The sequence below is a fragment of the Mchenga conophoros genome, linkage group LG8 (genome assembly GCF_057382185.1).
Source record: "Mchenga conophoros isolate Kocher_MC1m ecotype Shallow Benthic linkage group LG8, M_conophoros_male_GT1.1, whole genome shotgun sequence".
Lineage (NCBI taxonomy): Eukaryota > Metazoa > Chordata > Actinopteri > Cichliformes > Cichlidae > Mchenga > Mchenga conophoros.
This window is the reverse complement of record NC_140533.1, coordinates 20,403,808-20,419,185: the sequence shown is the minus strand read 5'-3', so window position 1 is coordinate 20,419,185 and position 15,378 is coordinate 20,403,808. Positions and strand designations below refer to the sequence as shown.

Below are 15,378 nucleotides of genomic sequence, written 5' to 3'. Positions count from 1 at the left end.
CATATATGGATCAAATAATGTTGAATTCTGGAGATGGATTTGTAAGCAATGAAATTTGAAATAAGGGGGTAGGAACAGGAAAAGTGTAAACTTCATCCTACTCCTTTTCAAGCACACACATTATGTAGAAATGTATATGAAAACTTGATGATTTTTAAGTTTTGTTTTTTCTCTCTTGTTATTTCAATTATATTTGCATGTTTGAAATAATATTCTATCATCTTTCAAAATATGTCAAAAATATCTGATGTGATGAAATGATTTCAAGTTAGTTTTGAGTCACATTCCTGTCACAAGGTAGAAGCCTCAAGAAGTTGTTATTGGCAAAGCCACTTTTATATACCCTTTATTTAAAAAACAAAAACAAAAGAGTAAAAAAGAGGCATAGTATTGAGGGCAACAGAAATTTCAAAATAAATAAATTGCAGTTCTATCAACACATCTTAAGTGGCCAAAATGGGCTGGATGCTGAAGCTTTTAGTTTTACATTTTATTTATTTTTTTGCCATTTTGACTCTATGATTCTACACACAGTGTTTCTGTTTCTATTCTTAGTGTAGAAATAATTTAAAAGCCACAAGAATTTTTTACTCAGTTACAACGAAACAATCAAAGTCCATTTTTGATACCCTTCATTATTACATCGCACACATTATAACAATTGCATTTAACTGCAAGAAACATCAATAATATTTTTTTTTTTAAAAGCACGATGATGTAAAATATAAAACTCTTTTTGAATTTTATTTGCATGTATCCCCAAATAGTAAAAAGACCTAATAAAACAGTCAGTAAACATTTACCAGCCTCATCCACTACCACATAATAACAGTCAATCTTACAAACAGCGTGCCTTTAATTAGTATTTTAAAATAGTCTCTTCATACAGTTTTGATCTGTAGCAAATTCATAACTTCAGAAAATAATTTAAATGATACTGTATGAAAGCAATTAGCTTGGTAGATGTTTCGGTTGGATTGGTCTGGGTACTCCAGGGCCTTGTACAGGAGGTGGTTGTTCAGGGGGGTCATGACTGTTTTCATCATCCCAGTAGTTCGTTTCTCCGTACTTGAAACTGACAGATTATGTTTAAAGTCAGAAACCAATCACACATGTTTGTTTGTGTACTGACAGCTTCAGTTTCCATTTATCTATGAGGGAAGTATGGATTTAGTTAAGTAAAAAAGTAAGTCCGTTCATACCCAGAAACTGGAGTTGAGGCAGCTGCTGGAAATGCAGGCTAGAATAAGAACAAGGCAAACACAACAATGAGCAACACTAAACACTAAACATCTAACAGAGTTACCTTTCCTGTTTAGGGATTTGCATTTTCACTAGAAAATAAACAAACATTGCACTTCATGTCCTTCACACAAGTACACACTCTTTAAGTTTTAAGGTTTTACGCACAAGGATATGACATATTGCATGATGTCAGCCAAAATGCAGAAACAGTGTGTGAAAAATGAACTACACCCTGTGATCCAACAGCATCTAAAATCACTTTAAACAGCAATAACTTCATGTAATCATTTTCTCTATAAGTCTCACGTGACTGTGGACAATGTTGCTTCTGTTAATTGAGCTTTGCATGCACAGCTCTCTTAAAGTCCTGGTTTAAGTCTGGACTTTGACTGGGCCATTCTTTGACTTGGCTCCTTTATTTTTCAGAATGTTACAAATTTGCTTTGCAAAGTTTGGTCAACTTCTTCCTCTTGCATTTAAATCATTTTAGAACCTGTTAAGGACATTTGTAACATGCCCTAAGACGTAAAAGCCTTGGATCGACAGAGAGTGTACTTTCTTTTTACCATAACTATGAAGATAAGTGGATAAATATATTTACCCGGTTGGTGGGACGCTCAGGTGGAGGTATGGGTCTGGCACCCGTTTGAGCATTGCTGTTTGAGCCTGCATTTGTGTTTTTGGTCTGAGTCTTACGTAACCTGAAAAAGAAAAAAAAAATCAAAATGTACAACACCATATGAAAAACAAAACTATTAGTATGTACACTTAATTTGAGTTGAAGTTTACCTTTTGAGGCAAGGCTCTAAGGACTCTCTCCTAAAGATGTAAAGGAGCACCAAAATGAGAAGAACCAGAAGAGGAACTACCAAGAGGAAGAAGATCAGCAGGCCGTTTCTGAGGGAGTAGTCTTGTGCAAAAAAGAGATGTTTGTTCAGATGTGAATTAGGAACAATAGTGAAAATTTTATTGCACCAGGAGGGAACTTTCTAAAAGTTCTGCTTTTTATTAGATGAAAATTAATAGTGAACTATCACATTGTTTTTGATTCAGCAGACATACCCTGCATGTCGTTGGTAAAAATGAAAATTTTCCCATACAGATGATACAACAACAAATGCTACGGCAATAATGTCTCCACTAATGAGGGGATAACAGATGACTGTGTATCTAATGATGAATTCAGATGGTCATATTGCCACACATGTGGTATTAGGGGACTTATTTGTCATAAGTCATAACCGGTGAATTAAGACGTACCTATTTGAGCAGGGCCGCTGTCTATGCTGCCACCCCACCCTGACCTGTCACAGTAGGGTGGGCCCCAGCCATTTTCACAGTGGCAGTGACCTAGGTTGTTACAAACCTGAAATAAACATTAAAGAGTAAATATCCAGCAGGTCCTAAGTGGCTGGAATCTGAGTAAAGAAAGACAAAAAAAAAAGAAGAAACTTTACCCCTCGGCCATTACAGGTGGTTTTTGCATCACAGATCAAGTTGGGCAGGAGAGCAGAGGCATTCACACACTGAAAGTTCACACAGGTCTAAAAGAAAAGTAATGTTACTTACTGGTGCAGTTAGATTGAGTCATTAGCAGTTTTTCCTTATGATGTTGACAGTATTTTTGTAAAAAAAAGTGATACCGTATTTGCATTAGTTGTTACATTTCTTTACTTTGTCATTAAAATAGTTTGCTCACCTTTCCTGTAGCACAGGGGCTGCCAGGGTTAACATAGGCTGGGTCCAGCACATCTGTGCCAAGGTTGAAGTCTGCATTAACACAAGTCTTCCCAGCAACTATTTTGATACTGACTGTGGCACCAGGAGGAGGGTTATTCACATTCACGTTGGTGCACTGCACCTTTCCACACATGGTATTTCTGTGTAACAGAGTTAAATTAAGAAAATGAATCACAGTTGCAAATGACTTAAACACTGGATGAAAAAAAGGTAAATCTAATCATTAACTGAAATGCTACAATTGTATCTTATCACTCAGTTACTGCCATCAGATAAAGTAATGCTACTTTTTTTTCAAACACATTCACATATGCTTAATCGAATACATGCTGAATTTAGTGTACCAGCAAAGCTTCACATGCTCATGATGAGAGAGGAGATTCATGACATCATACTTATCAGCAATAGGTTGAAGTTAAAACCCAAGAACCACACTTTTATTTTAAAAACAAGTATAATCTACACTTCTGGTTTCTCATGTTTTTCTTCAATGAGTAAATATAATCTCACATTTAACATTTGGCAAGTAAAAGGAAACAAGTTTGTTCACAAATAATGTTGTTCCATAAGAAATCATGGCTAGATTTAAGTATCAAACCATAGTTAGGAAGGTGCTTATTTCAACCAAACATCTTTGAAAAGTGAACTCCAACAGGGGATCAAAAAATGGAAAATAAGAGGACTTAGAAAGTGCCAAATTATAAGAGTAAAATTGTCCATGTTTTCATTAGATATCATTAGATATAGCTATACATCATTGTACAAAAAGAGCAAAGTCTGAGGGGATGGGATTAAGATGGGAATTCTTCTCAGATTTGACCAACTTTATAAAAACAAAGTCGATGTTCAACATGACTAGCGCAGTACTTTTTCAACACATGTTATCTAAAATCCTTAAATTCATGAGATGATGAATTAATGACATCATTAGAGAGTACTTACGCTAAAGTACATTTGATGTAGTTTCCATTGCTGTTGGATCCACAGTTACCAAACCGATCTCCCTGAATATTTGCATCTTGGAAACAAATATCTGCTGCTTTTATTGCATTATCTGCCAAAAAGAGAAATAATATCCAGAAAAAAGAACAAGAAAAGTCTGAGAAGTCTTGCCTAGTGATCGTAACCACATTACTGAAAACTAAAAGCATGAAAAAAGTAATGAATTATTATTAGATGTACCTGGTGCAAACAGATGTCCGCACTGATAATCATATGTCTGGCAGCGTCCTTCATAGCAATACGCAGCATTGTTTTCACAGGGCAGACCATCCATGAGATAAAAGTCATTCGGACAGGATTCATTTCTTCCATTACAATATTCAGGAAGATCACAGGTATTGACAGAATTTCTGCATGGCGTTCCTGCAACTTTCAGCTAAAAAACAGAAGAGAGAAAAAAGTTAACTCACCCACATTTCCAAATGTTTTTTCTTGGTGCAAAAAGCACAATAATCAACCATAAAGCTAAATCCAACACATTTCAGACCTGACAGTTTTCACAACATGCTCCGTGAGCACATGCAGATCCGTGGGTAAATGTACATGTGGCAGCATTGCAGCACTTATTCGTACATTCCTGTATGAAACAGATGAAAAAAAGACAGTTATTAATTATTTAAACAAAAGATACAAAACTTCAACACCGCCAGAGCATTTTCACTCTCAGAGGCATGAAGCAGAAGTGTAATTGGGTAATTGTGCCGCAATAAGTGAAATTAATTTACAAAAAAGGTTGCAATTCTTTGCACATTGTATTTACTTTGTAAATGTCCGTTTCCATATTTAGACATCCTGATATGATATGATATCTAATATTCCCTCTTAAGACTTGATGCAATTTAACAGATGGTACTGTTAATTCAAATTTATAAGGCATGTAAGAAAAACCTTTACATGATTACCTATTGTTAATGCTTGTTATAAAGTATTATTTTCAGTGTGTTTGACTTTACAGAACTGAGCAAAAGACTTAAGCAACCCTTTATTTCATTATAGTTTGCAAGGAAACTGGAAAATAATTGCAGTGATTTACTGAAATTTGCAAACATACATGGAACTACAGTGTTTTTGTTTTTTTCATTTGCTGCAAATAGATTTTCAGGTCAGTCACTTCTCCCTCCCCCCCCCCCCCCCCCCCCCCCCATCTGTCCAGTTTCCTCAAAGATTTGCACACCATACCAAACATGCCATGTTTTTTGGCTAATGGCTCTTTGGCAATCACCTTGATGGTGCAAAAATACAATTTATGATTGCTAAACTACGCTATTTTTGGTATTTCCTGAATATTCAAACATTTAAGTGAAGTAGCTTAAAAAATATAATAATAAAAGAATAATAAAAGAAATGACCTTTAGATGAACTCTTAGAAAGTCTGAAAAACTATTGTTCAATAAATAAATGGAAGCAAAATATAAAGAAATGAGGGTTGGTTCAAGACTTCTGCACAGTACTATATTTGACAGTAGTACTCTACCTGTGGTTTGCCACAATCACACTGCTCCCCTTGTTCCAGTAGGCCGTTGCCACACTCAGGATTGCTAATCACATTTGATGCAGCGGGCTGATTTCTCAGACACAGGCCTCCTCCTCTTAAAATCAGTGCTTCAAAATCTGCTTCACTGCACTGGCTAAAATTTGTGGCACCACTGCAAAATAACAGGATAAATCATTTATAGAAATATACAGTTGGACAGGCCTCATATAGATGTTTTTAAAAACCCTACTATAGTGAAAGGTTTCTGTTGTCAAATTCTAAATATCTATACTGATCTAAAACCTTTATATCTTTCAGCACTGATGGTGCCATTCCAGATGTTAAAGCTGCCATTTCCATAGGCACTAACGCTCCTCTTCAGTTCAGCACCCAGGTTTCCGAAAAAGAATTTCAAATTTTGATTCGTACAACCACAGAACAGTTTTTCACTTTGGTTCAGTTCATTTGGAATGAGCTAGTGACGGCGTTTTCAGATAACGTTCGCATACAGCTAGACCTTTACTAGTGATTGGATTCATTGTTTCCTTAAATTTGACATATCGTCCCAAATTTTCAGAATTGTAATTGTAAGGAAGGTTAAAAAAAAAGACTTCTACGGAAAAAACAATAAATTAAACATTTTTTGAACATTAGTGAAAACTGTATTACCTGGCACCTCCTGACATGATGCAGCTTTTTCCATTACAGGCGCAGTTCGCAGAGTCATGATTCATGCCCAGGTTATGACCCATCTCATGAGCCACCACAGTGGAGACAAAAGCCAAATTGTTGTTGCTAAACTGTAAAAAACAAACACAGGACATTAAATGGTGACATTTTAACAAAATTTATGCCCAATTTGCAGCTCCTGAATTTGAAATGAGAGTTTAAATCAATGATATGATAAATCATTATTCGTGTATAGCCAGAAGAAAAAAAATGTAAATGAACTTAAAAGCATATATCAAATATATCTACAAAAAATATAATATTATATAGTACATATAGATTTCTATTAATATTAGAAATCAATTTATTGATGTAATCACTTTCTCAACTGCAATAGTAATAGCAATTGATACATGTTATACATTATGTTGTTGGACTAATAAGAAAAGCAGTTTCCAAAAAGACTTTGTAATAATACAAAGAAAGATGCATTGTCACGGTGGTGGAGTGCATTCAAGTATAACTTGTTTGACTAGAGTAGAATGTATTCAAAGCCTGCGAGAATAAGGTGCAGTTTTTATGAATAATGTATGATTGGTATCAGTTTCTGTGTGTCAGCTGGTGTTAGAAGTTAACAGAGATGAACTAACCACATTGATTCCTCCAGAACTTGAGGCAGAGCAGACTGTGCCCACAAAGGCCATACCTAATACACCTCCTGGATATGCCCCAGACTGACCACTAACAAATATGGAAAAAGGGGTAAATGTGTCAGAGAGCAGTTGATATTCTGATATTAAGCATTATTGATACAACATCTTGCTCAGAATAAATAAATAAACCAAAGGACAAAGACCACGTGTTACTTACACAATGAGTTGTCCAATGTCATGCCTGATTTTGGGTATCAGAAAAGTCTTCCTCCACTGAACAAAATTTCCCAACACATTTCCTGCACTGCCGTCCACACTAAAAGGATTACTATCCTTAAAAATCTCCAGGCCCACCAGGACAACTCGGATGTTCAGCTGCTTGTAGTACTACAGCAAAGAGGAAAAAAAATACCAGTGTTTTAGTACAGAATCTAGTTTAATTAGGCACGTTTTCTTTTACAAACTACTTAAAATCTCACCCCGTCCAGTAGATTAGCCATTTGCACCATCTCCTCTCTCACTGCTGTTGCATTGTTTTTCTTAAAAGTATACTGTCAACACAATTAATTTGTATTTAATGGCATTTACATTAACATGCTGCTCAATAGCTTTGGCACTATATTTTACAATATAAGCACTCCAGATTTTGTGGGAAAAGTTATTTTAAAAACTATTATATGCCTGGTGACACCAGGAGTAATATATTCATTTACTGCATCAGTTTACAAAAGCCTAGTCATTATTTCCATATCAGTGAGTTCATAGACACATATATATCTATCTACATATATATTTACACACTCACCCTGAGATTATCCACAACCAGCACCAACTCCACATAACTGGTCTGTGGTAAATTGCGTTTTCTCTGTTAAAGCAACAAAAACCCCAATGATTTTCATGTTGCATAACCTTTTAACACTGCAAATATATGTTGAAGTAACAAATGAGCATTTAACCCGCAGCAGAGAAGTCAGGGATTGGCCAGGCTCAAAGGGTTCGTGGCTCGGCACTGAAGTAGCCTCAGTAACGACTCCACAGGTGATGGGCTCGGTCTGAACGTCCTCCAAAAGGTAGAGAAGGTGGTCATTGGTGGTGGACTGTGGCACAGGCTCCAGGCCAAAGGCCTTATTTTCAAAGAAGATCACACCCCTACAGAAAAGCATTCAAGACATTCTAAGTGACAAACGCTCTAATTCTATTCAGGGGCTTGGCATGGCAATCCTGTAGCAGGTACTATGAGCTCAGGAAACTTAGATACTATTCCTCAAAAAGGTTAAAGCAAATCATTGGCCTTTATCGAGAGCATTTCCCAATAACCAGAATAACTGGAAAATAATTTGAATTGTTTTAAATAGGGATAGTCAAACCTGAGACCAGAGCACGTGCTCAGCGCTACCATTGAATCCTTATAGCCTTCCACCTCCCCGTGGTAATAACAATGTACCTGAAAAAAACAACAAAATGAAAACAGGTTTTAGAGTTAATGCTCAAGACCAGCCTTATAACTTAAGGTGTGTTTCAACGTACATGTTCTTTCGGATACGATGTGTTGTAGTTCCCGGCAGCGTCACGTGAATATTGAACAAAATTTGGGTGTAAGAAGTCTCTGAAAAGAAAAGATGTATATATATTTGTCTGCAGCATTAATATAAGCTTATAATGTCACTACAACCAAATTCACATACCTGTTCTTTTTTAGATGAATGACATGCTTTTGGTTGTTTATGTTGACTGCATATGACACTGTCTCATCTCCATATTTCTTAATATGTAAAGAGCATTTAAAAAAAAAAGTTCATATTAAACCATCAGCTGAAAAGATAATTCAGTCAGGTATCAGGTACTCACATCTTTTAAATGATGTTGTCTGTTGATGCTCCTAGACCCTCTATGAATCGCTTGAGGATTTACAATGGAATACTTGGAAAGCTTTGATGTAAACCCCTGGAAAGCATCTGCAATGTAAATTCAACAAGATACTATAAAAATAGAGAAGTCGCTCCATGATTATATAATGCTAGTCTTCAGGAAAAGAGACATTTAAGAATACACCCAAATTAAAATGACCAGAACAACATTTAAGCTTAATTTTGCTGTACTTTCAGGAGCTAAATATGTCCTGATTAATCACACACAGCTTTTTTTTCTGGACTCCCCCCCCTTTTTTTTTTAAGAATGAAAAATTCCAAGTTTTCGTTGTATGTCCTTTAACATCGACAGCCTACGCATTTAGTCAAGCTCAGAGGAGTCTTACCTTTGTTATCGATCCCAGAAATAAAGGAAAAAACAAAAACAGTTATTAGGATGTGATTTTTGATGATCATTTTTGAAGTCTGTAGATTGCGTCCCGGTTAGGCCCACAGAGTGCCTGCGTTGTGTCTTTGCTTCCTGCTCCTTGTCAGGTGGCTAACGATGGGTGTGGCTTTGGACAGGTGAGCGCCTTAGAAAACCGGACTTTGTTGCAGTGACAATTCAAAGCGATTTGTCAGAGGATTTTTATATGAGAAGTTTTCTTTTAAGCGTTAAAGGTTATATTTCAGTCCTACCTTACAACTTTGTCCCAAATAACTTTTCTACCAAGAGACGCCTCCGTTTGTTTGTGTTGTTAATATAAAGATTGCAATCTTTTAACAATACTTGCTGAGTGGATATTTTCGATATATATTACGTCAGGGTTAAGATCTCGGAGGCTATTTGGAAGTCAGAAATTCGAGGAGCTTCTGGATAAACCAACTATAGCATATTAGTCTAGTGATGACATAGTATAGGCTACACACAGAAATTATCATTACGTTCTTTATTTAAACAGGTTGTATCACTGAGATCAAGATTTATTTTCCCCAAGAAATACCTGTGTACAAAAGACATTTACAGTCTAAGTTCAAAAAGTAGGCAGACAAAGCACATTATTCACGTTTACAAACTAGAAGGCATGAAAAAAAATAACTGCAGATGGATGTAATTATAACTTTTTTTTCTTTTTTTTTTTTTAAAAACAACCAGAATTTAGCTTCTTTCTTTTTTTATGAATTCATTAATATTTTATTTTTGGTAGCTCATTTCATTGGTCAAATCCATTCTTACCAAGTTCAGTGTGACAAGAAGTGCAGCTAAAATGAGCTGTAATTAAATACCTTCCTGCCTCATTATCTTTGATCAGAATCAGGTGTTTCTCATTATCCTGCTTTGTCCACTTCCATTGATCACTTTGTATGTATTTAAGCCCACTTCTTGCTTTAGATTTTTGTTACATTATACTACTTTTGGCTACTTGAGCTGCCACTGGTTGAATTTCTGGATTCTGTTTGTATAATGGCCTTTTGGATCTTTGGCTTCACCTTAATAAAGTACCTTTTCAGTGTACTTTGAGTCTGCATTCCAGACAACACCCAACCAAAGGTACACCTATTTATGACAACCAAGCATTCAAGTTTCGTCACCATGAAAAGTTTTACTATGTACCATTGGCTGCAAACTGGTTGTCTTTTAAAAGCAGACTTGAGATTTACAATGGCCAAATCAAAAGAAGATCCTTTGTGAACTGCATGAAAATATACATTACAATAATGACAGAAATAATAATAGTTACTTACACAGAATTTCAAGTCCAAAAAGCTGACCTGATAAACTCTAGTCTCAATTCTCCAGTCTCAGGTAGGTTTATTTGGATTTCAGCAAATAAAATGGCTCGCACTATGATGCTAAACGGGTGCAAGGCAGGGCAAAGGTGACAATAAGGAGCAAAGGGTCTGATTGATCCAGTGAAATGTCTCTCTGCCTTGACTTTGGAGTCTCTCAGTGCAGAGAAGTATGCTTAAGGTTTAGAAGACGGATAAGTAATTAGAAGTCAATGTTTCAAAGTATTGAGAAAAATTAAAGTGATTGTTCAGTTTGTTTGTGTCAGAGCTATTAACCGTTTCTATCATTGATCTCAATCCACTGACCTGTGTTATTTGTCTACAAAAGCTTTTAAAATAGTGACCCCTGCTGACGGTTTCATGACAAAACTGAACCACACATCCCTTCTCCTCTATTCTTCCAAACTGAACCTTTGGCTCATACATGGCTTTCCTGAACAGGTATTAATGAGAAAAAAAAAAATACAAAGGAGAACATGAACCGGAACTGATAGTTTTTCTGCATTCCAACATTCCAGTTCTCCATACCAAACACTGACATTTAATTCAAGTGAAACCAGTTAGGCAGATCAGCTTGTGTATCTCCCTTTAAGGTAGATGTGAAATCAGTGAACATAAAGATATTATTGAAAGATACATTAAAAATATGAGTTTAATTTTAATTTAGTCAACTTCCCTTGCCCCTGCACTGATTACATTTTAAGCAAAAGCATCATTTCTTCCTTAAATAACAACAAAAAAGGCAGTGTTTCCTTTCTCTGTCGAGATGATTAAGATATTTACAGTGTGTCTCAAAATGTAGAGCGACACCAGAATGAGAAAGACCAGAGGATGAACCACCAACAGGAAGAAGACCAGGAGGCTGTTCCTGAAAGAGCAGTCTGTGGTAGAGAAAGTCTTATTACTTAATGGATATTACTTAATGGATAAATCAGATTACCAAAAATCAGTGACTTTTAATAAATAGTAACAAGTAATAGTATCAGTGCCAGAGGCTATTAAGAGGAGCACAAATAGTTCACTTGTTGTGACCAAATTTAAACCAGATAAAGTTTTAGCTTTTTATCTGTGCAGGCATCAACTGTTAGATAGAACATGGATGATCACACATCATAACTTGATAATTATGTTATTTCTGATCCAACACGCATATAGTTAAACTGGGAAATTTACACAAAACAGTTTCACCAAATTGCCTAGATCAGAATAAGTTACCACAACCATGTCAGTGGAGGAACAGAACAATTTATTCAACAGTAATTTGAAATACTGTGTCTCTAATGATGAATTCAAAGGACTTTGTTAGCCCAACTCAGCATTGATGATCATAGGTCTATTCAAGTCCACCTACCTGAGCAGGACCACTGTCTATGCTGCCACCGTGCCCTGACTTGTCACAATTAGGTGGGGCCCAGCCATCTTCACAGTGGCAGTGCCCTTGATCATTACATACCTGAAATAAACATTAAAAAGAGAAAGTCTGACATGTCCTAAGTGTCTGTATGAAAAAAGAAAATGCAGTTTTACCCCTTGGCTATTGCAGGTGGTATTTGCATCACAGTCCAGGTTGGGCAGGAGAGCTGAGGCATTCACACACTGAAAGTCCAGACAGGCCTGAAAAAAAATTACTTACTGCTGCAGTTAAAATGAGTCATTAGAAGATTTTCCTTCTTATAGAAACACTATTGTCATAGAAAAAGTGAAATCACATTTGCATTACTTGTTACATTTCTTTCTGTTGTCATTAGCAACGAGAGTCTGCTCACCTTTCCTTTACCACAAGGGCTGCCAGGGTTAACATAGGCTGGATCTACCACATCGGTACCAAGGTTGAAGTCTGCATTAACACAAGTCTTCCCAGCAACTATTTTGATACTGACTGTGACACCAGGAGGAGGGTTATACACATCCACATTGGCGCACTGCACCTTTCCACACATGGCATTTCTGCATCAGGAAGTCAAAGAAACAATCAACAAACCTTTAAATGGTATGCCAAAGATGCCATTATTTTCTTTATTCTAATCAAAGGCTCTTTGTAATTGCACTTTTATTAAAAGTTTTCGCATTATCTCACTTGGACGGAAAGTATAGCTTATTTGAAAATTTTAATCTTGCCACAAAAAGTTTCAGCAAGCGCTGATGTGGGTTCACAATAAATGATTCAGGTAGCTAAAAGTAATCATGTAATATTTACGAACAGTGAACTTCATTAGTTGGCACTGTACACCTAGACAAGGTGCCAGTTTATCACATTGAGACAGACATTAGCTCATGCTCACATGCACATCTAGACCCAATTTAGAATCAACAGTTAACCTAATTGAGCTGTGGGAAATAAGCAGGATACCCAAGGGAGAACCAATGGAGGTACAGAGAGAGCAAACTACTTAAATTCACAACATGTTAAATTAATGATGTCTAATCATTAAAAGACAGTACTTACGCTAAAGTACATTTGATGTAGTTTCCATTGCTGTTGATTCCACAGCTACCAAACCGATCTCCCTGCATATTTGCATCTTGGAAACAAATATCTGCTGCTTTTATTGCATTATCTGCCAAAAAGAGAAATAATATCCAGATAAAAACAAGACAAATCTGAGAATTCTTATCTTGCCTAGTGATCGTAACCACATTACTGAAAACTAAAAGCATAAAAAAGTAATAAATTATTACTGGATCTACCTGGTGCGAACTGATGTCTGCACTGATAATCGTATGTCTGGCAGCGTCCTTCATAGCAGTACGCAGTATTGTTTTCACAGGGTAGGCCATCCATGAGATAGAAGTCATTTGGACAAAATTCATTTGTGCCATCACAATATTCAGGAAGATCACAGGTGTTAGCAGACTTTCTGCATGGTGTTCCCAAAGCCATGATCTTAAAAAAAAGAAAAAACGAAAAAAAACCAAAACTCAAATCAAACCTACTTTTATGTTTTTGGAATGCACAAGAAATGAAAAATTGCAACACAGAAGCAAAGTCCAACACATTTCAGACCTGACAGTTGTCACAACATGCTCCATGAGCACACATGGACCCACGAGTAAAGTTACATGTGGCAGCATCACAGCACTCATTCTTGCATTCCTGTATATAATAGATGGAAATAATTATTCTTACTTACACAGACAAAAAGATATGTCATGACGCAGATGTTTATGTGCACCCTAGTTAATAAAATGCGTAACATTTTAGATTTTGCACTGCACCAAGAATACAAATGATAACATTAGGTATTTTTTCCAGTGTGTGTGACCGTATCTTAAAGTAGTACCTCTGGTCTGCCACAGTCACACTGCTCCCCATTCTCCAGTAGGCCATTGCCACATTCAGTCACATATGATGCAGTGGGCTGATTTGTCAGACACACGCCTCCTCCTCTTGAAATCAGTGTTTCAAAGTCTGATGCACTGCACTGGCTAAAACTGGTGGCACCACTACAAAGTAATGGGATAATCCATTAATAGAAATATGCAATTGGATATGCCTCATATCCAATTACATAATTGCATAATAATAATTCATATGATTCCACTTGAAGGAATAATAAATGCTGAAAAATTAAGCATGTAGAAAACACAATAAATCACACTTTTTTATTTGTGGAAAATGTCTTACCTAGCACTTCCTGACATGATGCAACTTGTTCCATTACAGAGACAGTTCACAGTGTCGTGATTCATGCCCAGGTTATGGCCCATCTCATGGGCCACCACAGTGGAGACAAAAGCCAAATTGTTGTCGCTGAACTGTAAAAAAAACCCCACCAGTATATTTAAATTGTGACATTTTAATAACATTTATGCCAAAATGTATATATGTCTGTGTATATATGTCTCTGTAAGCAATATGTATATATATATATATATATATATATATATATATATATATATATATATATATATATATATACATACATATATATAAATTGATACATTCTTACATATCCAGTGGTATGTAGCCTATGTATTATCTCAGCAGGGCTGCTGTACATTGAATGGCCAGCACATATCAGGAAGCAAAGCAGAACATAAAACATGCAATGTGAGGGACTGTCAAAATAAAACAGGAACCAAACCACAGACATTCCAATTTACAGTAACATAGGGAAAATGTGAACAAACAATGAGAGCACACACACTTTGAAGACAGGACACAGAGGCTGGACAGAAAGAGGGGGAAAAAGCCGAGACTAGAACGGAAGACATGGGGCACAACTGTAGGGACAGACAGGGATACAATATAAGCAAAACAGAACAGAACTAGATAAGAAACAAAACTATAGATTGTTAATAAATAAATAAAAACAGGAATTGGGAAAACAACAAAAAACGCAAAAAAACTGGGACCAAAACGCAGGGATCCTAACACTGAAGGAGGAACTAGAAAGCTACTTCCAGTTATCAGGAGAAGGAGTACAAAACTAGCCTGACTCCAGATGAAGTAGAGTTGTTTATACCTGAGACCAGAGCATGTGCTAACTGCTACAAGTGAATTCTTATATCCTTCCACTTCTCCGTGGTAATAGCAATGCACCTGGGAAATGCAAAGAAAAAAACAGGTTTTAGAACTAGTCTTCAGATCCAGCCTTACAAATGAGTTTGAGCTTAAACTTACTTGATTTGCTGGATATGATGTGTCGTAGTTACCGGTGGCATCACGCAAATACTGAACAAAATTTGAGTGTAAGAAGTCTCTGAATGGAAGAGAAAAAAAAAATTATTCTAAAGCACAAAAAAGGAACTTACATTAATATCTGTGTGGCCTAATGCTGCACATACCTGTTCTTTTTCAGATGAAGGACATGCTTTTTATTGTCTATAGTGACTGCATATGACAAGGTCTCATCTCCATATTTCTAAATGTATACAAAAAATGTTAAATGTTCCATATTAGACCATCTGCTGAAAAGATGATTAGGTCAGGTATCAGGTACCCACCTCTTTT

The 15,378-nt window shown here is 36.2% G+C and overlaps 2 protein-coding genes across 2 annotated transcripts; both read right to left on the bottom strand.

Moving 5' to 3' along the window:
* Nucleotides 1-329: 329 nt before the first annotated feature.
* Nucleotides 330-9,311, bottom strand: LOC146568661 (disintegrin and metalloproteinase domain-containing protein 9-like). The gene is made up of 22 exons (XM_085284845.1): nt 9,041-9,311; nt 8,635-8,741; nt 8,472-8,548; nt 8,314-8,392; nt 8,154-8,230; nt 7,743-7,935; nt 7,589-7,651; nt 7,263-7,334; nt 7,001-7,170; nt 6,781-6,871; nt 6,131-6,261; nt 5,462-5,633; nt 4,475-4,564; nt 4,168-4,363; nt 3,928-4,039; nt 2,945-3,125; nt 2,703-2,789; nt 2,506-2,611; nt 2,035-2,155; nt 1,847-1,946; nt 1,203-1,240; nt 330-1,075 (listed from the first exon to the last, which is right to left on the bottom strand). The coding sequence occupies exons 1-22, from the start codon at nt 9,108-9,110 to the stop codon at nt 952-954; spliced, it is 2,457 nt and encodes an 818-aa protein (XP_085140971.1). The 5' UTR covers nt 9,111-9,311; the 3' UTR covers nt 330-951.
* Nucleotides 9,312-11,096: 1,785 nt separating this feature from the next.
* LOC146568660 (disintegrin and metalloproteinase domain-containing protein 9-like) lies at nt 11,097-15,127 on the bottom strand. Its single transcript, XM_085284846.1, has 11 exons — nt 15,049-15,127; nt 14,891-14,967; nt 14,050-14,180; nt 13,706-13,868; nt 13,429-13,518; nt 13,113-13,308; nt 12,871-12,982; nt 12,191-12,371; nt 11,952-12,038; nt 11,776-11,877; nt 11,097-11,305 (listed from the first exon to the last, which is right to left on the bottom strand). Exons 2-11 carry the CDS (start codon nt 14,903-14,905, stop codon nt 11,216-11,218), a joined length of 1,167 nt encoding a protein of 388 aa, XP_085140972.1. The 5' UTR covers nt 14,906-14,967; nt 15,049-15,127; the 3' UTR covers nt 11,097-11,215.
* Nucleotides 15,128-15,378: the final 251 nt, after the last annotated feature.